This window comes from Phoca vitulina, unplaced genomic scaffold, assembly GCF_004348235.1.
Source record: "Phoca vitulina isolate PV1807 unplaced genomic scaffold, GSC_HSeal_1.0 scaffold8, whole genome shotgun sequence".
Lineage (NCBI taxonomy): Eukaryota > Metazoa > Chordata > Mammalia > Carnivora > Phocidae > Phoca > Phoca vitulina.
The window spans coordinates 70,375,589-70,397,282 of NW_022589711.1; the positions used below are offsets into that span (position 1 = coordinate 70,375,589).

General features: G+C 46.9%; 1 protein-coding gene across 7 annotated transcripts in view; it reads left to right on the top strand.

The window, feature by feature from the left end:
• Positions 1–21,694, top strand: part of TNIK (TRAF2 and NCK interacting kinase) — a 383,893-nt gene that overhangs the window by 293,224 nt on the left and 68,975 nt on the right. For 4 of the 7 annotated variants that reach the window (XM_032407214.1, XM_032407215.1, XM_032407217.1 and 1 more), the window contains 4 exons: positions 787–991; positions 18,248–18,358; positions 19,225–19,311; positions 20,310–20,498. In XM_032407214.1, coding sequence (XP_032263105.1) covers positions 787–991; positions 18,248–18,358; positions 19,225–19,311; positions 20,310–20,498 — 592 coding nt within the window. The remainder of the gene's footprint in view (positions 1–786; positions 992–18,247; positions 18,359–19,224; positions 19,312–20,309; positions 20,499–21,694) is intronic. The other 3 variants (XM_032407216.1, XM_032407219.1, XM_032407220.1) reach the window with 1 other exon arrangement.

A 21,694-nucleotide genomic window follows, 5' to 3' on the forward strand; every position in this document is an offset into this window, starting at 1 on the left:
CACATATGCACATGATGCACAACTACCATTTTACAGATGAGAAAACTGAGGCCACGGTGCTTCAACGGAATCTAGGGATCCGTGAGCTGGGTTGAAGTCCTCGCTACACCATCCATTCCAGAGCCAAACCGTGTCACTTCCCTTTAACCGTGGTGCAATGAAACAAGCCCTGAACTCTCAGATGTGGGTTCATATTCTACTCTGTGGTGACCCTGACTCTGATGTTTTCCCTCCCTGGCTTATCACATCTTCACATGAGCAGCCTGCCATTTGCCTTCTGGGTCTGGGTGCAAGGCGTCGCGGAGGTGGTGGGGGGACGGTGATGTCCTCTTAGTAGAACACGTTCCCATGTTGCTCCTGGTTGTTCCTTTCATTTGCTGGCTTTGTTCATGCCTCTCTTAAACGTGAAAATTCAGCTGATCCAGGCCCTAGGGCTCACACGCTCCCTAAAACCTTTAGTAGCAGATCTTTGCGGGTCACCAGGGCAAGGGAGCAGTGAGGACGGTGCTGGAGAGAGGGGGACCTCTCTCTCGGGATGGTGACAGCATGCGCCTGCCCATGGCCACCGTGAAAAGGAGGCTGCACACTGGTCTGTGGTGCCCGTGACTCCGTTTCTCTGGGGCTGAGTACTGTAAGTAGCAGCGGCCCGAGAGCCCGTGGCCGGCCCGTGTGGCTCGCGTCCCCGCGCGCAGGCGAGCTGCTGGCCCGGCCGGCCTCCCCCAGCGCCGGGGTGAGGGCGGCCCTCGCCACACGCAGCCTCCCCGTCTCTCTCTCTCCTGCCCGCAGCTCCATCCTGAACCTGCCGGGGGAGTCCACGCTGCGGCGGGACTTCCTGAGGCTCCAGCTGGCCAACAAGGAGCGTTCGGAGGCCCTGCGGCGGCAGCAGCTGGAGCAGCAGCAGCGGGAGAACGAGGAGCACAAGCGGCAGCTGCTGGCCGAGCGCCAGAAGCGCATAGAGGAGCAGAAGGAGCAGCGGCGGCGGCTGGAGGAGGTGAGGGCCCGCTGGGGCCGCCGCGCGCGCGCGCACCTCTCGGCCACAGGGCCTCCTGGGGGTGCGGCGTTGTGCCGGGCTCCCACCCTTGTGGGCCTCGTGGCGCACTGGGAGCACACACTTGAGCTTGCGAAACGGGATGAGGCCTGGGCGCTCTCACAAGCAAACGACTTCCCTTGCTAGGCAGGGGGTGGCCATGTGACCTTGGTGTGACGTGACCTTGGTGTGGTCACCTCGGAAAAGCAGGTAAAGGCCTTCACCCCTTCAAGTCTTACTCAGATACCACCTCCTCGGTGCAGCCTCCTTGACCACCTTTCTTCAAATTGCACCCTCTCCTTCTAGCTCATCCTGTTGCCCTTCCCCGCTTTATTATTTTTACATAGCGCTTTCCATCTTCACACACACTCTCTATGTACCTTCCTGGGTTTTACATTGCGGTGTGAGCTCCTGAGGACAGAGGGTTTTGTCTCTTTCATCCCTGATGTATCTCTCCATCATGTATCTCTAGCGCCTAGAACAGGGCCAGGCACACAGTAGATGCCTCGTGGATATTCGTGGAATGAACGAACCCATATAGGAATAAACGAGTCCGTGACTGAGAGGGCCTATGTAGGTGTTAACTAGACCGCAGTGACTAGGCAGGCCGGTGAAGTGTCAAGTATGGAAAAGTAGGGTCTGCCTTAGCTACTCCTCTGAACACTGGGGAAAGCACGGCCCAAGGCCTTCCGCACACCCTTTAGTATCCAGGGCCTGTCCTCCAGCTGGAGGGCCACTCTGGCCTTCACCGGCGGGCACTGTGGCCATCTGTGTGGGCAACCGGAGCACCAGCCACACTTTCCCGCGTGGCTTGTCCCCGGTGAGGCCCTCACCCTTGTGGCCTTGTGGCCACCTTCCTTTGTCGGATAAATCAAAGCCTCTAGACAATTAAGCAGCTGAGAGCATAGCCATTGGGAAAGCCAGATGGCAGATGAGAGGTTAACCAACTGTACGGGAATGGGGTAGCCATTTTACGGGGTTCCCAGGCGCCATCTTGCTCCTCATTAATGGTTTACGGCAATTCACTTGCTTTGTCAGGTGCCGCTGCAGTTCGAAGCTGGCGGATTGCGGGCACCAAGAGCAGATTGCTTTTCAATTGGCCCATCCAGGTCCAGCATCCCTGGTTGAAATCAGTGAGGGCCTCCGTTCCAGTGTGCAGTAAAATCCCATCAACCTCATATGTCCTCATAGGCAGACCAGCAACAACAAGACCCAACAGTTGCAATTATTTTTTTTTTTAAGATTTTATTTATTTATTTGTCAGAGAGAGAGGGGAAGAGACAGAGAGAGCACAAGCAGGGGGAGTGGCAGGCAGAGGGAGAAGCAGGGAGCCCGATGCGGGACTCGATCCCAGGACCCTGGGATCATGACCTGAGCCGAAGGCAGCCAATTAACTGACTGAGCCACCCAGGTGCCCCAACAGTTGCAATTATTAAGTGACTTCTGTGCACCAGCTCCTGGGTGAGGTTCTTTGCTTATATCCATGATCTCATCTACTATCATTCTCTCTTTGCATACAGCCATTGCACCTCATGCAGAATGCACACAAACCCTGCTTAACACACAGGAAACTGAAGTTCAGGGAGAGGAAGTAATTATGCCCATATCCCAGGACCAGTAAGTGCACAGTGTTCACACCCAGGTCTCTCTGATCTCAATGTCCACACAAGGCCCGAGAAGGGAAGTATAGATACGTAATCAAAGCCTTGAAGTGTGATCCTCAGAATTGGACCTTGCAGCCTTCTGCAAACAGCAGTAGGCAAGTGAAACACTTTCCAGTTTGAGTTTATAAGTCTGTCGTGTTGTCAGCGCGAAGAATGCTCAGTGCATGAGAAGCGTGAAGTTCACTGTCTTCTATTCTGAGAATGATGCTGTAGTAGACAGAGTCCCCGTAGTGCTGTGGGGCAGAGACCTTCAAAGGCCCAGGCAGAGGCAGTGTGAAGGGAGGGGTGGGTGCTAATTCGGCAGCTCTCAGAAGTGAGGCTCAGAGTGCCGCTGTGCACATGCCCACCCCACCTCTGGTTCCTCTCCTGGGCACAAATTGAAATTCCTGGCAGCTGCACCCTGGTGTCCTCTGCAGCCCAGCCAGGCCAGTTGGGGCCAGTTGGGGCCTCTTGTACGAGCCCTTGACCCAGAGCTGTGCCATTTCCTCTAGTTCTCCTGAGAACCAGATGCCTCCGCTGGCTGGACCCCACGTTTATTCCTTTAGACTTTGGTCACACCTCTCCCCTCACCTAAGCAGTGTCCTATCAGGCTCTGCCCCCCACATCCTGCCTTTCCTGCTTCGTTGCTTGTGGTTTGTTCCTTCCAAGAGTATTTCCAAAGGCCGCCACCTCCCTGGAGCCTCACACCCTGCAAACCTTGACCATTTGCCTTAGTTAGTGGGCTCCTTGCCTAGCAATTTGTTACCCTTACTTTCAAGCTAAAGGCGCTTACCATGTAAACCCTAGAAAATCCCCACTGTCACCCCACAGAACATTTCAAATACTCAAGAATGCAGATATGCCCATGTATGCACACATGCACTTTTGGCCCTTGAGCTTAGATCCTCAATTGATGCACTCTTTTCAGAGGATGCATTGTATTGTCTTGTTTTGTTTTAATCTATATTTTTGTCCCTTCTTACCTGATACGATTTATTTGGGCTTTATATATTTTCTCATCAAGTTGCTAAAATAACAATTTCTAACACTTTCCAAGGCATTTATCCTACGACAGGTACTCTGTTCCACACTTTACCTGAATCATCTCATTTGATCCTCACAATAACACACAGTCTCAAAATAATGCAGCCGAGTCTCAGAGAGGTTAATAACTTGCTACAGGTCACACAGCTTAGGGAAAAAACAGGTTTCAAGCCCAGGGGATTGGAATCCAGAGCCCAAGCACTGTCACTGCCTGCATCCTGCCTCTCAGCTGATAAGCCAGTCATGTTTTCCCATATTCTCTACCTGGCCTCTGCTTTTGTGGTCTTTTCCTCTGAGAACTTAAGGATTTTTGAGCAAGGGCAAAGAAGCTGCGCCCAGCAGGTGCTCTCCTTTGACATGGATTCTGGCTCTCATGCTCCCCATCAGAGCTACCGCCAAGGCCTCCTTGTGTCTCTTCTTCTGTGGCACTTTCTGGAACCTCTATCTTGGAGGCGAGTTAGAGTTCAGACTCAGCGAGGCACACGCATCCACGGGGACATGCCCTCTGAGTCCCCACTTGCGCTGAAGACAACAGTGTGCCCAAGGACACTTCATTTATGCACCAACGTGCATGAGCCCTGGCTTCCCATCAGTCACTTGCGACCACGGGATATTAAGAGATTATACCACTTTATCTGTTGATCCTTTGTTTTGGTCCTATTGCCCACTGAGAAGAAATAAAAACACTGAACACTCAGATGGCTATAATTTTTGAACGTTTAAGTAATAACCGTCTCTGTCACCAGGGACCCCTATCCCGCATCCTGCCCCTGCTGGATCCCCACCCATGTCTGTAGCTCTGGTCCATGGTGAAGACTTGTGTTTGCTGTGTCCAGAGTAGGAACTTGACCTACCGTGGCACATGGAGGTAGTTAAAGCCCACAGTTAGACTTGCAAATTTAGCTTCCTTGTGGGTCAGGTGGGCTTTTGTAGGCATCCTGGGAAAACCATTCCCATTCTCAAATAAAGGCCCGTCAGATGCCCCTTTGGTGATGCAGGGCTGTGTAGGTTGTAGCCTTTGTCTTCCCTGGCGATCTCAGATGTCACCTCCTACCAGAGGCTTGGTTTCTAAGGAAGTCCTGCATGTCCGTTGCTATTTATGGATAACCATGTGGATTTGGGTAGGGTCTAAATCAGTATCTGTATATTCTTAGAAGGACTTCATACACTGAATGTAGTTATTTATCAGCTACATGAAAAGGACGTGGCTTTGGACCAATGAAATGTTGGGTACAAGACTTTCAGCTTTTGACCACTGATAAAGTACAATTTATAACTAAGTTCCAGGAAATTGATTAAACCTAGCTAAGGTGAATGAGTCCATCAATAGTGAGGAAAGTACAAAGAAGGCCTCTTTTATTTTTATTTAGTTCAATAAAAATTTCTATCACTTGGCCTGCACAAAATCCCTCTTGTTTTATTCTCCATCACAGAGTTAGGGTCCAAGAATCAGGGGCAGGATACAGGAGAGGAGTCCAAGAATCAGTAGGGCATTTACCCTGGTCATCTTTTCAGACAGAACCTTGGCCAGAAGATTTGTGGTGATGCTTAACTGTGCTCAAGAGTTTGAGAATGATTTCAGTGATTTATACATTTTTTTTTCAACTTGCTGAGAGCATTCTATGCCTTCATCTGGAGGAGAATATCTTTAAGTCACAGGAATAATCAAATTGACCCCACGGGCACCAAACTGCTCGATGGTGGTAAGTTTTATTCTTCAGAGAATTGTGTTAAGTTTTTCAAGCCACCTGCGTCTCATTTAGTGTCCTTCAAGACCGTCATGACATTGGCCAGTTATAGAAATAGCCAGTTCTACCTAAAAGATATTATAACTGCTTTGGTTCTATTGCCTGAAAAAAAATTTTAGAGAAATAACCACCAGTATCTTATTGGCCAGTCATAGTGAAGCACTAATATAAAAAATGAGAGCCTAGCAGTCTCAATGTGTGTGAATACCCTAAAAGCCTCTAACTTTTTATGGTGAGTGGCTGGGCTTTCAAGGACACTGGGTTCAATGCTTTTTTAAAAAGGGCACAGTAGAATTAAAATCTTTTTCCTATTCCTATAGGCAGTCATTCGACAAATTTCATGAATTCATACCTCCGCTATGCTGGACACTAGGAAAACAGTCTGCCCTGGGGCTCACCAGATCTGTAAGGGAAATAGGCACTGGGCCAATAGTCACCCACATAGCCATTCATTGTCATTGCCAGGCTGCTGTGGTAGAGAGGAATGGCGGGCTAAGGAACGAACTTGGGGAGGGTGCAGGGTAGAGAAAGCAGCGCAGCCTGGCTGGGAGGCCTGCTGGGGATTCCAGCTGAAGGACTAGGAGGGAGGGGCACACAGAGATGCCAGGCGGGGAGGCCAAGGCACAGTCCTGTAGGGCTTCACAGGCCAAGTTAAGGATTCTTAAATCTTATCCTGAGACTAGTGGAAGACCACTGATGTGTGTTAACCAAGGGAATGCAATCAGATCTGCATTTTTAAAAGGGAACTTTGGCTGCTGCGAGGTTGAGTGACTGGAAGAAGCAAGGGTGGATGAGAGAGACAAGCTGGTGCAGACCAGAGAGGGTGGTGTTCTTGTGGATGGCGGTGGAAGGGGGATTGAGAGAAGTGTACACATTTGGAAGGGATGCAGCCTGTAGAATGTGCAGAATGTGCATGTGATGGCTGATAAGATATCAGAGATGGAAGAGAGTGAGCAGTCACAGAAGGTCCCCGATGTGGACTGCAGCATCAGGGTGGAGGACCTGGTTTGGGATCAGGAGGATAAGATCAGTTTGGAAGACGGTGAATTTAAGAGCCTATGAGGTGGCCAGTGGTGATGCCAAGGCTGCAGTTGGATTATATGGAGAGAGCCAGGGAAGGGAGGTTGGGATGGGATAAAAGGGGAATTACTGGCTTATGGTACTGGAAGTATACATCGAGAAGAGAGGAGAGTGTGGGCCTGTACTCCAAGAACATAGAACAGGGGAGGAGAAGCCAGCAAAGAAGACTGATAAGGGTGCAGAAGGCACACAAGGAGAATTTGATGGTATTGCAAAGAAAATCGAGTATTCCAGCATAAGGAACAAGTTAAAGGGGCCAGCTTTGCAGAACGCTGCCCAAAGGTCGAGCGAGATAACATCATCCATTTTTTTCAATGGCAAGACGTTATATAAAAAGGTAGTTTTTGTGTTGTACTCTCTAAAAATGCATTCATTTCCTGTTTGGGAGAAAGGGAAACAATCTGCCCAGCAAGTGAGATCTGAACTTGGGGTGCGAAGACGTCGATTTGGACTCGAGGGCTGCCGTGCACCTCCTGCATGCCCTGGCCGCTCTCTGAGTCTCCCCAGCCCCGCTCCCGGAGCTCTGCAGACAGGCCCCCGACAAAGTTTGTTCCCACCACCTAAGTTGCGCTGGGGATTAACCAGGAAGATGGGCGTGAAAAAACTCTGTCCACTGCCCAAAGCTGGACAGATCTCTGTTCTGAAGGACTTGTCCGATCTTAAAGATTGCTCATGAGCCCCACTTCGTGCTTCTGTTTAGCGAACTCTTCATAGTTACGTGCTCATCCATTCGTTTGGCTCGCATTCTCTCTTTGCATTCACTTCCACTCGGGGTAACCAGACTCGTCTCGGAGAAGCTGTACCAGCTGCAGCCCGAACCCAGAGCAGCCACTGGCCAGCAAGGTTATTCTTGGGAACCTTTGTAGTTTCTCCCAGCTGTTTTTAAACCAAAGAGAAGGGGATGGGGGTGATGAACAGCAGAAACCTGCACATGTCTTTAAGAACATCATACTAAAGCTCTGGAAATTCCCACGGGCAACAGAGCATTTGGGGGAGATTCTGTTGATGGTAGTATGTTGGTTAACAGTTGTCTTCCTTATTAAATGTATGTTCTTTGTGCCTCAGTTTCTTCATTTGTAAAACTAGAAAGAACAGTAGCATTTCCCTTCCAGGACTGTCATGAGGATTAAATTAGTTAGTTCGTGGAAAACCTTAGAATGGGATTAACACTTAGAACACACTCAATAAATATTAGTTATTATTATTATTGGAGCAGGTGCCTTTGGCTGAAGTCAGAAGTATAATCTCCAAAAGTTTAAACTCTTTTATGTGCAGTAGTAAAACCCTCTTAAATTTATTAAAATAAATGTATCAACAGGTAAGCTTTTATTCATGTCTTGGGAAGAATATTTGTTATACTAGTAGAAATTCATTTACGTCATTAGGAGAAAAAAAATGTCAATGGTTTTTAAATGACTGGATGGCACATTCGTGCAGAGGCAAAGTATGCCAGCTTGGAAGCTGCAGAAACCAAGGTGTAGTTCAAGCTGTGTGGCCTTGAGCAAATTACTTACCCTCTCTGAACCTAAGCTTCTTGATATATGCAATCAACGGACTACTTACATTGCAGGATTGTTGTGAGAAGTAAAGGAAATCATGAATACGGAAGGCTTGACACAATCTTGACACAAGAATGGTTGGCATACTTAGGTGAAAGTTTTATTGTTATTTTGGAACGGATGATTTCAAAGTGGTTGTTAGGGTTTTCTGTAGAGATAGCATTTCCCATTGTTTGCCTTCCTTAATTCTCTAATGCACCTTCTCTGTTTACTGTAACACATGGACTTTTCCCTCCCTTTTTGAGAGTTCTTTTCTGAGCGCACCCCTCTCATGGTGTCTTGCTAAGGTATCGATCCTCTGGTGACTTAGCCAGCAGTCCTGGCCTTGCGGGCCCAGGGAGGCAGCCCACTCTCCATCTTCCCAGATGTAGCTCATGTAGGAGGATCAAGAGCTGCTGCCCGGGTAAGTCTCTTACCAGCCAAGCCTCAGGGGACCTTCCACTGGAGACGCTCTGCTCTGGGATGTATGTATTCTCTTACCAGTAGTCCTTGCTGTCATTTCCAATACCGTGTCGTTACGATCCCATCCTTGCCAGCAACGAGCTGCATCAAATCTTAGGTCCTACCAGCACCTAAACAAAACCCATTAGAAGATAGAGATCTTGTCCTGTCTCAGTAGTAAGCTTCTGGGCCTCTGGGACACTGTGCCTTCGGAGTGAGCCCTTTCACTGAGAAGGTAGAGGCAAGACAGAGCTACGGCAATAAACTGTCAGGGTTTGAATCCGGCTCTGCCATTTGCCGCCTTGGTGATCTTGGGCGAGACATGGCTTCTTTCTGCCTCAGGTGGCCTGTTTATGAAAGGGGATAGTGACAGTTTCAAGGATGAAATGAGTTAATACACAGAAGGCACTTAGAACACTCCCTGGCGCTGAATAGGTGCCTAAATCAGTTCAAGAAGATATTTGCCCAGGAGGGGAAAAAAATCTTTGTATCCCATGATCTGCGTTGCAGTTGCTCCCCTGAGTCATCTTTTCGGGGCGCTTGAAGTTGAAGGCGGCATAAGCAAGCTCAACGTGCAGAAGCAGGAGACAGGGACGTCAGGGTGACTTTTCACCCGGGCTGCGTTCCCACCCACTGGACCATGCTCCCCGGCCCTTGGCCAGAAGAAAGCACCATGAACAAGAATAACTCCCCCATTCAGGGCCTGGGGTGTGAATTCATTGGCACTGCTGAGAAATGGCCTTTAATTCACTTAGTCATTAGCTGCAGGCATCCTAATGTGTCTTGCGAGCTGCCGCCGGTGGGGAGACTGAGCAGCCCTTTATCTCCGAATGTCGTTTAGCACCAGCATGAAGATTGAACGCCTGCTAGCTGAGCTTTTGTTCTTTTATTTCAATAACTGAACCGAAATTATGAAACAGCTGGGAGCCAGGCTGGCAAACTGGATGCCCGTGGTCCCAGGCGGGGCCTGCCCACGGGCCTCTGACAGTGGTCTGTGGTCACACGTGCGTGTAAGTCACGCTGGTGCCTCGGGAGGCCGTGGGGTCTGCATAGCTGTCCGCAACACTGCTCCTCAGTGCATCCCAGAAGGGCTCCTTGTTCTGACGGACGCACCATGCTGCTTGGTCACCTGGCCTGTGATGGGACGGGTTTTCTGGGAGGGTGAAGAAGGTGGGCTGAAGTGCCTGTATGGCAGCTTCAAACTACTATTCAAAATCCCTTTTCCCAGACCCCTTCCTATATTGCTGAGGAATGGGAAAGATATGCTAGTATTTCATATTAGAGCATGTCATACTGGAAAAAGGGCAGTGTTGGGCAGTTCCTGCCCCTCAGTGGATCTAGAGCCTCTTAGATGGATGGCAGGGATGGCTGTTCAGTGACAGCATGGAATGGGCATTACAGGCCTGCCTTCCAGTATCTAGAGTCTTCATGGAACCTCTTTTACTACATCTGGTCTGCATCTCTGTGTTTTGCCGTCAATATTCTTGGTTGTCCCTAACCATAGAACTTTGGCAACAATAGTTTCACAGAAAGTATTATTTCACGTGACTTTTAGATTGAGTTGTTTTCGTTTCCCCTCTTGTTTTCTTCAGTGAGCAGTTGTGTAGAATCATAGAGGCTGGGGAATATAAGGGACCTCAAAAGTGATCTAAGCCAGGGGCACCTGGGTGTCTCAGTTGGTTAAGTGACTGCCTTCGGCTCAGGTCATGATCCTGGAGTCTCGGGATCGAGTCCCGCATCAGACTCCCTGCTCAGCAGGCAGTCTGCTTCTCCCTCTGATCCTCCCCCCTCTCATGTTCTCTCTCTCTGTCTCATTCTCTCTCTCAAATAAATAAATAAAATCTTTTAAAAAAAAAAAAAGTGATCTAAGCCAATTCTTCTCTCAAAGCAGGAATCCCTTTGACAATGGTCCTCAGATAGTCACTTAACCTGTTTCACATATAATCTCTACTTATATGCTTAGAGGCTTGAGGAAACATATTCTGTATTTGAGCAGCTCCTAATGTTAGAAAATGTCTCCTATTATCGATTCAAGTCCTTGTGATATTCCTGCATTAACACGAGTTATGGTAAAGGAAACTTAAATCACCTTCCACATCAGGGCCAGAAATGTTTGTGGCAATGAGAATGTTCTTCCCCAGCTGTCACCAGTTCTGTCAGCCTTTCTATGTATAATACAATTTAGTATCTTCAGTACCATCCCAGATGCGGGACATTGTGTTAATAAACGGGTCCATAACGGGCTTGTTTTCATAGGACCCCATTTGAGAGTCTGCTATTAAGTCTCCTATTAAGGACCCCATCTGAGAGTCTTCCAAATGATGGCAGAAGGAATTTGGAGTTACAACTGCCCTTGACTTTTTCACTAACCTACGAAGTCATAGGTGCTCAGGATGTCATTCTGGCTTCCCTATATGATACCCTGGAAAACCCCAGAAGCCTCTCTCCCAGGGTAAAACTGCAGCCCAGAGATAATCAGGAGCTTGATCACCCCCATAGAAGAGGCAGGACCAGAATTCTTCATTAAGCCTTCTCTTAGCTCAGTCTGGTTAGAACTTTCTTTCCTTGTGCTACTTGCATGAAAAGCGGCTTCGCACACGGCACTCAGACAGTGCTTAGCCATAGGGCTGCCTACTGATCAACAGTTGGACCTAGGGGCCCCAGGGAAGAGCTTCACTTAGGCAGTTAATTTTCCAGGAAATCTCTGAATGGGTAGGTTGGATGGTTAAACTTTAGTAGTATAAAGCAAGTGTGAAGAATGAGGCCTGTCTGGTCTGTTGAGCTTTCTCACTAGTTCTCTGAAAAGTGAGATGAAAAGAAGGGGAAATGGCCACTTGAAAAAGCCTAAGACAACATCTTTCACTTTGTAAATGTAGACGTCTCAACCAGCTGCTTTCGAATCCATAGAGGCGGCTTTCGAGAGCCAGACATAGAGTATCGTCCTGGCTTTGCACTTAGCGAGTGAACTTGGGCAAGATACCGACGTGTGTGCCACGGTTTCCTCATCTGTCAAATGGGGGTGGTGACAGCCGTGCATGCCCCATAGGGTTGTGGGGAGAATTCGTGAGCTAATAGGAGGGAGGGGCATGGGGCTGTGCCTGGCGTCAGAGGTGGGACCCCCTAGTGTTTGTTTGGAATCCTGGTGTGAGTTGCAGGGAATTGCGCCCTTGCCCTGCAAGTGGTTGGTTTGCCACGGTCTTTCCGAAACTGAAACGTGAGCAAACGTTAAAATGGGCGAACGGAAGGCCCGAAGGCTTGCACGTCTCTCCTCACAGCTGCTGTAAAGCTTGTACAGAACAGTCCTATTTAAGTGAGGGGCATGTGTGCTGTGCGGTCGATTCAAAAGACCACACTGGGTCCTTTCATTCCAAGTGTCTTTGAACAGAGAGCTTCTTTGTGGAGGGGATGGTTTGAGGTACTTGCCAAAGAGCCCAACTGGATCCCATGCAGCTGCTGGCCTGTTTTCTGGAGGCCGACTCCGGTCTTCCGCAGTCACTGCGCTCCCCTCTCACCACTTCCGGGAGGTCACCCAGATTGAAAAGCAAGTGGAGCTGTCCAAGAGCAAAGCAGATTTCTGCTCTGTTTCACTTCTCGTTCTGAATTGTTGGTTAGGTTTTTGCCAGCACACCCTTGCTTAGGCTCAGATGAACAGGCTTGTGAGATCACCTAATCTGCTTCCGGGCTGAAGGTTGGGTTAAGGTGACTTATTCGAGGTCATGTAACATTCACTCATTTGTTAAACAAATAGTTTTTGAGACTGTGGTCTAAATGTTGGTTTGGTGGCAGAGCAGGACCAGCACCTGGTCTTACGATTTCCAATCCAGTGTTCTTTCCCCAAGCCCTGGAGCCTCTCTTACCTTCCCCCTCCTCTGCCAGTGACATGTCACTGCAGCTACAGGATATTAATTCTCAAACGTAGGTGTTATCTCTGAGTCTGTATGTTGGGAAATGTAATGTATATAACAGATAGACCCAGAGCCCCAAATCTACCAGGGTGTCATGGGAATAAGATTCAAATTCAGTCTGAACATTCGGTGAGTAGAAAAAGCAGCCAAGTATCCTAGCCGGAATTTCTAAAAGATATTGAAGGAAATGTTGATGGTGATAGGATAGACGAGGTATCTTTTGCTCGTCTCTTACTCCCTGCACACTCTGAACTCTTACATCTCCAATTGCTGGAATACTCTTGCAGTTTCCAGGAGCTGGGAAGTGGTAGGACATGGAATGGAAAGAGCATGGAGTCACACCGACCTGGGCTTGATTCCAAGCTCCACCGTTTTCCAGCTGAGTGACATGGAACAGTTTACTTCTCAAGCCGCAATTTGCTTATCTGTAAAATGGGAATAATAATAATAAAATATGTAGTCATATTGTGAGATTAAATGAGTTGAAGCATGTAAATAGCCAAGCAAACACCTGGCCCCCATAGGCAGTGCCCAATATGATGATTTGTATTCATTTCATGATTTTCCCTTAACCTAGCATGCGGCCATTGACAAGGCAATGAACCTTCTCGAGAGTCTGGAAAGGAAAATAAAGAAAATGACATTTGCCTCACTTACCTGACAGAGCTAATGTGAGGCTCTAATTAGAATAATCTATGATGCAGTACTTTTTTAGGTAAAAATAATTGCCGTACATACAGATTATATTCCTGTACTTTTTTCCCCCCAAAGATTCCATATCCTTGAATGACGGGTAAGCTGCATTTAGCCACATTGGCTCGGGTGCATGGTATGATCTTTTAGATTAGAAAGGAGACTGTGTTTTTTCCCTTTCGGTGCCAGCCAGCTCTACATGGGTCATCATTGCTCACTTAGACAGTCCTTCAGTGAGAGGGCATGGCAGGGTCAGAGCAAATGGACCCCCACAGCTGTAAAAACAACTTGAACCACTTGCTCAGGTGACACCAACAGAGGTGCCACCTTCTTAAACAAAGAACCAAATTACAAGCCAACAATTTCTTGATTATCTCATTTTGATCTTTCCAAGGGAGGTTTTGAGGTTTCAAAATCTGTGGAGAGCCAAGATTTGTTTGTTCATTTGTTTGTGTATACACTTCTTTGTGATTTTGCTTTATTCCAAAAAGAGGACATAAGGTAGCTTACAAAGATTAATATAGCAACTGAAAATTGAAAAAGAGAGAAAATTAAGGAGAAGGGACTATAAAGCAAAAGAGGAAAACAAGACAAAGCCAGGGTAGGGTCAGTTTACAGAATGCCTGCACAACACGGTGCCCAGCGCAGGTGCCTGAACGGGGCCACCAGTCTGACTCTGAGGGCCCCAGCAACTTAGAAAAGAGGCAAACTCGAATGGTTTGAGATTCATGTTGTCCATTGGATACGAGTAACTTTGTTACTCAGGCAGGCGTTCTGAGATAACTAGGAGCCTGTGCACTTGCCTAGTAGTGGTTGAGTAATGAGGTGACTAATGTGTGCGGTGATGTTCCTCCCACAAACACAGTGCTTGGCTCTATTCAACTGTCCTGATAACGTTGTAAAGGGCAACATATGGCCTGACGGTTCATCAGTCACTTCTGCAAGAGCCAGAGCACACTAGTGGAGCTAAGACTTTTCTGCTGGTTAAACTTCATTTAAAAGGAACATTGAAAGAAACAAAAGGAAAGAAAGAGCAACACCATGGCTTTTGTGACAATCAGCCATGAGGATTATTTGTTACAACTTTAAGAAGAATTGAATACTTAAGAGTTAAGGTGATATTCTGCAAGAATTTGAAGAGCCAAAATTCTGCATCATCCATTTGGGATAAACATATAACCTTTGAGGGTCCCCTGAGCAAGGGAACGGGATTATTTCATTTGGATAAACTAACCAGTTCCCATACTTGAAGTACAGCCACACGGCCTCCACTTAGAGGTAGCCTGAGGGGAACACCCAAGGGGAGAACCAAAACTGCCCTAAACAAAATTATTCTTTGGGAACATCCATGGAAGACAGAGGGGAAGAAGATCCCAGTGACCTGTTTCAATAGAGCAAGGCCTGGAAAATTTTGAGAGTGGGCATTATCTATCATCCCCCAACCAGGAAAAAAATTTAAGAAACTTATAAGAACCCATTGAATATCTAATTTTAAGTGATACAACTTGTGAAGAAGATGTAGATGAAAACATACTTCTAGGCAGTTCGGTAAAGGTGGGGCATCGGCCAAAAGTTTTAGGATAGTTGGTTTAAGCCATTCCTTTTTGACAACAGGACCACTGTCATCTGCATGCATAATTTAAATGAAATTTAGAAATGCTTAGATTCTTATTCCCTTATTTTATTCCCCCCCCCCCTTTCTTTAAGATGGCAAATAGGTGCCATGCCAATACCAGTCATTGGTGGCTCTCTGGTTAGAAAAATACTATCAAACCTTGTCTATGTTCAGCATAAAAGACCATTCAGGCCCAGAAGGGTTATTTGAAAAAGGCATAGAAGGGTGGAGGGGTGGTCTGAGGCCCTGCCAACCTTTCTCCTTTTCTCTTGCTACCCAGTTGACTGTATTGAGTACAACAAATATCAATGGTATCAGGGATTTACTGGGATTGAGTGGGAGAGAAAAAGTAGAGTGGAACAGAGACCCTGCCCACAAATAGCTTTCAACCTAGATTGTAGAGTAGGGAAGACATACTCAGATAACCATAATGTAAGGCACACTGTAATATAAACTCTAAGGATTGAGAAGACAGAAAATGCTTCCAAAGAAATGTAAGATATTGTGTTGTCTTCTTTTGCCCCAAGTTTCTTACTTGGTTCAGTTCAAAAAAATCTTCTATGTCCCTGCCAGGTTCCCAGCCCCACATGGGGGGCTGCAGGTCCAGTGGGAATCAAGCACAGGCCTTACCTCAACGAGCTGCTTCTAGCAAGAGTCATCAGAGCTTTGTAGAGGTGTCTGCTTGAGGTTGGGGACTTGGTCTTTCTTGGACATGTTTTGGTATGTCCCCTCAAACAGCTCCACGCCCAGGAGGAAAGAGAGCAAAGATTTTTCCAGGAAAGACATTGACATTGAAACCCAGCAGCTGGAAATTGGCAAGGTGCCTCAGAATGTTGGGGAAGTGATTTATTTTTCCAACCTCACCACAGGAACCAAAGCCCTGGCAGATGCCTCCATGTGTTAGCAGCAGCTGATCTGAGTGAGATCATTATTAATTATTAGTCACTTCTGAGTGTCTTTCTCAGAAACTACAGACCCTCCTGAGTTGCCATCAATACTGTGTACACCTTGCCCAAGGACCTGAGTGGCATGTAATTAGAAAACAGTATTGATTCCCGGCAAAGGGGTTGAAAATGTACAAATCCTTCACATAAAAATCAGCTAAAACTTCAGAAGCCTTGATTATTATTCTTATTATTTTTTTTTGGTCAAGAAAGAGACCGATGGTGAGAGTAAAAAAACTTGAAATGTTAATTAAAGTAGGGCTAGTTCCTGCCAGGAGCCAGATCTATACACATAATTATTTTATCCTCTGTGCTAGCATTGATTCACTTGGGTTGAGTGTTGGAAAGATCTCTGTTTTGGGTCTGTAATCCAAATTATTCAGTCAGTTCCTCTGAAGATCTTTTCTACCCATATCTTCCTGTATTATTTTTCTGTAAAATAAATAATCACACATCTGGAGCTTGACTATACCCCCCATTCCTTTCCCTAAACCTGCTTTTCCTCCTCTGTTTCAAACCATCTGCTCTGCCCCTCAGCCAGGAACTTCACTCACCCTCACAAGACCCATAGTCCCCAAATCCTGCCTATTTGATTTTGGCCTAACTCTAATTTCTACTTCTAAGTTGGCGTCCACTCCAGTCCCATTAGAAGAGCTGGAAATCTGGATAGCTTTTAGTCTGTCTTCCTTTTGGCTGCGCCTCCATTCTCAGCAGCGATGATGAACATGGACTCTCCCACTGCCTTTGCTTCACTCATCGGTGCCCTGTCATTTTCTGCCTGCACCCCGAGAATGGCCTAGCCCTGCACTTCGGCTTCCAGTCTTGCCCCCTCCCGTGGCTGTCAGGAGGCCCCTTGAAAATGCAAGTCTGGTCATGGCACTTGACTGCAGAAAGTCCTCCAGTGGCTTCCTGTTGCCTACAATCTAAGGAGGACAAATAATTGTTGATCTGGAAGGGATAGATGTTGAGACTCAAAAAACTATAGCTTATCTCCAAGCCTCAGCAGTCATTGGAAGACAGTAGGACCAGCGGATTGCAAGTGGGAGCCACATTAGGAAGGCCTCCTTGTTTGTGGGTTCTTTGGAGTTTTGAATGTCTGCTTGGTTTAGCTGGGGCTGTGACAGAGAGTTTTGTCCTAGAAATCTCTTTCCCTGGTTGCGTAAAGCTAGCTTGTCAGTGTGATCTGGTCACAATCCATGCTGTTTTGGATAACTCATAGGTTCTCAGCCAGGCAGTGAAGTGCTGTTCAGAATGTTAAAGGGGAATAGACCCCCCGATGGGTTCCCCCAAACCTCATATTTGAGGAAGAAGAAATCCTAATGCCAGCACAGGGCGCCCACACCGAGGGCTGCGGTGCTTCTCGAAAGGAGCGCTAACGGCCTGTGGTATAGGAAAACGCTTTGTGATGTGGGACGGTCCTGAGCATTATGCGATGTTCAGCATCCCTGGCCCCTCATACTAAGTGCCAGTCATGGCCTCTAGTCCCAGAGACCACCAGAAAAACTCCCCCATGCCCCTGCACGTTCCAAATGCTCCAGGGATTGGGGAACAATACTGTCCCATTGAGAAACATTGGCTCCTGTCATTATTCCTAAGATGATCTCCTTTACTGAGAGCATAATAAAGAGCTGGGTTAATTTGTGATCTTCCTATCACTCCTGGTGCTTCTTCATCTTCTGTAATGACTGAATTCAGACTGTGGAGTTGCATTGCCTAGCTTTGAAATCGAGCTCCACCACTTACTGGGGCATGACCTTGAACATGAAGATGACTTTCAACAATTGCTTAATCTCCCTGTGCTTCAGTTTTCTCATATAAAGTGGGGATAATAAGAATAACTGCATCAACAGATTTTTGTGAAGATTGAATAAGATAAAGTATGAAAGGTGCTGACCACACTCTCCACTGTTGGGGGCATGGTGATTGTATGAGCTAATGATGATGAGTTTAAGGGTCTTACTTGAATGAGAAGTTGAAATTGACACTCACAAGTGACTACTCCAGAAAATAAAGAAAGGCGGCGTGATGTATCAGGTAGGGTAATGGACAGCATCAGAGTCAATGAAATCTGTTGTACTCTCGGCCGTTAATTACCATATGGCCTTAAATATGTCACTTAGTTTCAATGGATTTTGCTTTCTCTTCTCTATGACATGTTTGCCCTAGGTGGTGTCGAAAAGACTGAATGACGTGAGCATTGGAAATGTTTTAAAACCCATAGACTCTCATATAAACAGTTGATGATATGCCATTAGTACCACCATCAGCCAATAGGGAGAATGCACTTAACAGCAACCAGGAGGAGTAAACCTGGGGAGTCTACTTGCATGGGGAATGACAGGGTATTTGCATGACACTGAATTGCTCTCTGTCCCCCCATCCTCACCAGCAAGTCCCCCCAAGAGCACAGGACAGAAAGAGCCTTCGGGCACGTAGGCAGCTATGGAGTAGGGCGCACGTCTGCGAATCTGCAGCCCTCGCTGCTGCTTTCCCCACAGCTCCGCCCCAGGCCCGTGTCCCTCATGGTTGTCTGCTTGTGGCCCCACAGCAACAAAGGCGAGAGAAGGAGCTGCGGAAGCAGCAGGAGAGAGAGCAGCGCCGGCACTACGAAGAGCAGATCCGCCGGGAGGAGGAGAGGCGGCGTGCAGAGCACGAGCAGGTACAGCAGGGCCCAGAGCCCACAGATGGCCCCAGCGGGAGCCCCAGCGCCAGCCGTCCATCCGTCCCTGGGGTGTGGTCACCTTCTCTTAGGACTGCTCAGTTTAAGCAGGTTTTTACTCTTTCTCAAGCTGCTATTCTCACCTATTCAAGAAGTCAAACGCACAGCCTTGGCAAAGCCCCCTTGTTACGTTGAGCCTCGCTTCCTGCCCAGGCCCAAGTCCCCCGACATAACCTTGATCTTTGGGTTCTCCCAACCCTGGGATCTACTTTGAAGGTAGCGCCGAAGCATGATAAATGAGCCACATGGTCCTCTTTCATCGCTTCAGAAGGGCTTTTCTGCTCATGCCGTCTCTGGTCTCCATGCCTGAGGCACGGATGCAGGGCCCTCTGTCTTTGTTAGAACCACGATCTGACAGCACAGTGGTGGCAGGGCGGGTCCCTTACAAAGACCGCGCCTGCGGGCGTTCCACAATTATTTTATTCCTGCCGCTTGCACGGGAGCCTCGGAACTTGATAGCATTGTTAATTCCGGGGGGAGGGGGTGGCGCCCATAAAGAGGGAACCTGCAATGAAAAGCTTGAAAATGTAGCTGGGTTTATTAAAACCGAACGGTCACAGCAAAGCACTGAGCCCCCTCGGTCGGCTGTTGCAGGTTCAGGACTTGTGCTTTTGACTGCATTGAAGTGCTTTTGCTTTGGTTCTTTTCCTGTTTGGTGAGGAGGTGTCTGGGTTTTTTTTTTTTTTTCCCTCCTTCCTTCCACACTTTACTTGGCAGCTCTTATCACCTAAAAGAAATTACCGGTTCTTTTTCTCTCTCTTTCTCTCTTTGTGTTCCTCTGAATGCTCTGCTGCTTACCTCTCCAGGAGTACATCAGGCGACAGTTAGAGGAGGAGCAGAGACAGTTAGAGATCTTGCAGCAGCAGCTACTGCATGAACAAGCTCTACTTCTGGTAATGGGAAAGCCGAGGGCCAGCCACCTGCTCTGTGTTCATCGCGGTGTCCCGGTGTGTGTGTGCCTAACATGCCAGTCCACGGGGGGGGGGGGGGGGGCCTCCAAGCCTCGTGGACCTCAAAAGTCTCGTGGAAACCCAATACATTTCCTGACCTAGTTGGCCATCTTAATACGTTGGAGACCCTTGTCATGCATTCTTCAGTAACTCCGTCTCTTTGTGAAACTTTAGCCTGAATCCAGGCTTATTACAAGTTCAGGCTGTTTTCGAGACCCACTGTGTTTACTGCAGAGTAATTTTTAAGGTCATTTGCAACATGCTGGAATACAATCACAGCAAAATGCACCTCTTCTGTAAGAACCCACTCAGCTCTGCAGTCATATTTCATTTGTAGACTATTAGCTTTACCCTTACGATGGGAACATTTTCTGTTCCCTGCTTGCTCACACGGCTTCTTCTTGAAGTACTTTTTTGTTATTATCGCCCTGCTCTCCAAATGAGCTGCTTGATACATTTTTTTTAACTGAACTTCTATGATATTTTTTAGCCTGTGCATACGCTTGCTAATGGTCTTTGTTGGTCCAAGTTTTGTGAAACAAAAGATGATTTGAGCAATATCTGTAGCTACTTATTTAGTTTTGTACTTAATTGGACATGTCTGAGTGGTTTAATTACTAAACCAGGAAGTGGATGGCTCTTTGCAGGGGTTGTGCGCTGACCATCCAGATGTCCTCATTATTGCTACTTTCTTGGTCCCCAGTCAGGGACAAGTCACCTTGCAAGGGGTGGTGTTCTATAGAGATTGCCATTAAAGCAGTAGTGTTTTTGGGAAACGCTAAGCCCCGGCCCCGTGGCACGCCCTGACATCCTTCTGTGGTTCTGTTGGCTTTTCTTGTTATCATCTCTTTCGGCTCCATTGCATGCTTCTCCGGTGCTGGCCAGTGGTTTCCATATGGTGATTTGGCCTTTTCTTTGCTTCTCTTTTCTGGTCCGGGTAGGAATATAAGCGCAAACAACTAGAAGAACAGAGACAAGCAGAAAGACTACAGAGACAGCTAAAGCAAGAGAGAGACTACTTGGTGTCTCTCCAGCATCAGCGGCAGGAGCAGAGGCCTGTGGAGAAGAAGCCACTGTACCATTACAAAGAAGGGATGAGTCCTAGCGAGAAACCAGCATGGGCCAAGGAGGTAAGTGCACTAATGAGTGTAGCCATGTCCTGTTGGCCAGGCTGGTGGCTCTAGTGAGTTCACCCAAGAGAAGCAGAGAATTAAACTAGTGCTACACAATTGGAAAACAATTCATTGTAAGAAGTGCATGCTTTGCTTTTGGAAGAGCCATAATTGTTATTTGCGTAGAGAATTGACAAGGCACCTTAATCCATTAGTGGTTTTTGTTTTTCAGGGATTTTTCTTTTTTTTTAATCTTCATGGATATAGGGGATTTTTGTAAGCAATAGCAGGAAGTAGAAAAATCATTTTTCCCATAGGTGTCCAAGTGGGTTTGTGGCATGAGGACTTTTAGTGACTTTCCCCTGAAAGAATGTGATTTAATAAAGACTCAGGGAATTTTAAGTTGAATCCTTTCCTGTCTGTACCTGGACCCTGAAAGTGACCATTAGCACTGTCACTGACACCCCGTTGTCATGGTATGAATGGACGCACGGTTGGTCCCAGACCTGTGGTTGTGGTGACCACTTCCAGGATCAGAGGTCATTTGTGTTTCTTTTGCAATTCAACTACTAGAGTGAGGACGGGTTTTCAAGAACTTGGCTTTGTGGTGAGCTGTTTTAAAAGTCTAATTAAAAACTATTTGGATGGTAGGAAAAAAAGGTGATAAGCAAATGGGCAAAGCAAGGAAATAAGATCAGCCAAGATTAACCATCCTCCCGAGAGTCACTGTGTCAGCTCATGTGCATAACAGCCTGGTTTTCTGTTCTGTCATTGTTTGTGGCACCCGGTGATTTCCTTTATTTTCTTGTGAGCAGAGCTACTCATTTAAGAGGATGTTGGTGTTATTTTGTATTTTGTTCTTGTATCTTCAGGTATTTATAGCTAGAGCTCATTTCAAGTATCTAGACTACAGTCTTACCAGAACTAGATTTCTTACATAAGGTCCTATTTTTACAAAAATGTTTTTGTCTTTTTATATTTTTTTATTCTCTTTTATGTACGTATAGAAAATGCTTGCAATGATGTTGCCCTAATGTTAATGATGATTGCTTAAGGGCAGTAGAAACTGCAGGGTATTTTCTTTAAACTTTTTTGTATTCTTATATATTGTTTAAATCTTTTCTAACGATCATGTGCTATTTTTACAAAAATCAAACTTTTTTCTCTTAAAACTTAAAAAACTGAATCTGTAGATAAAATTGTTTGATTTCATA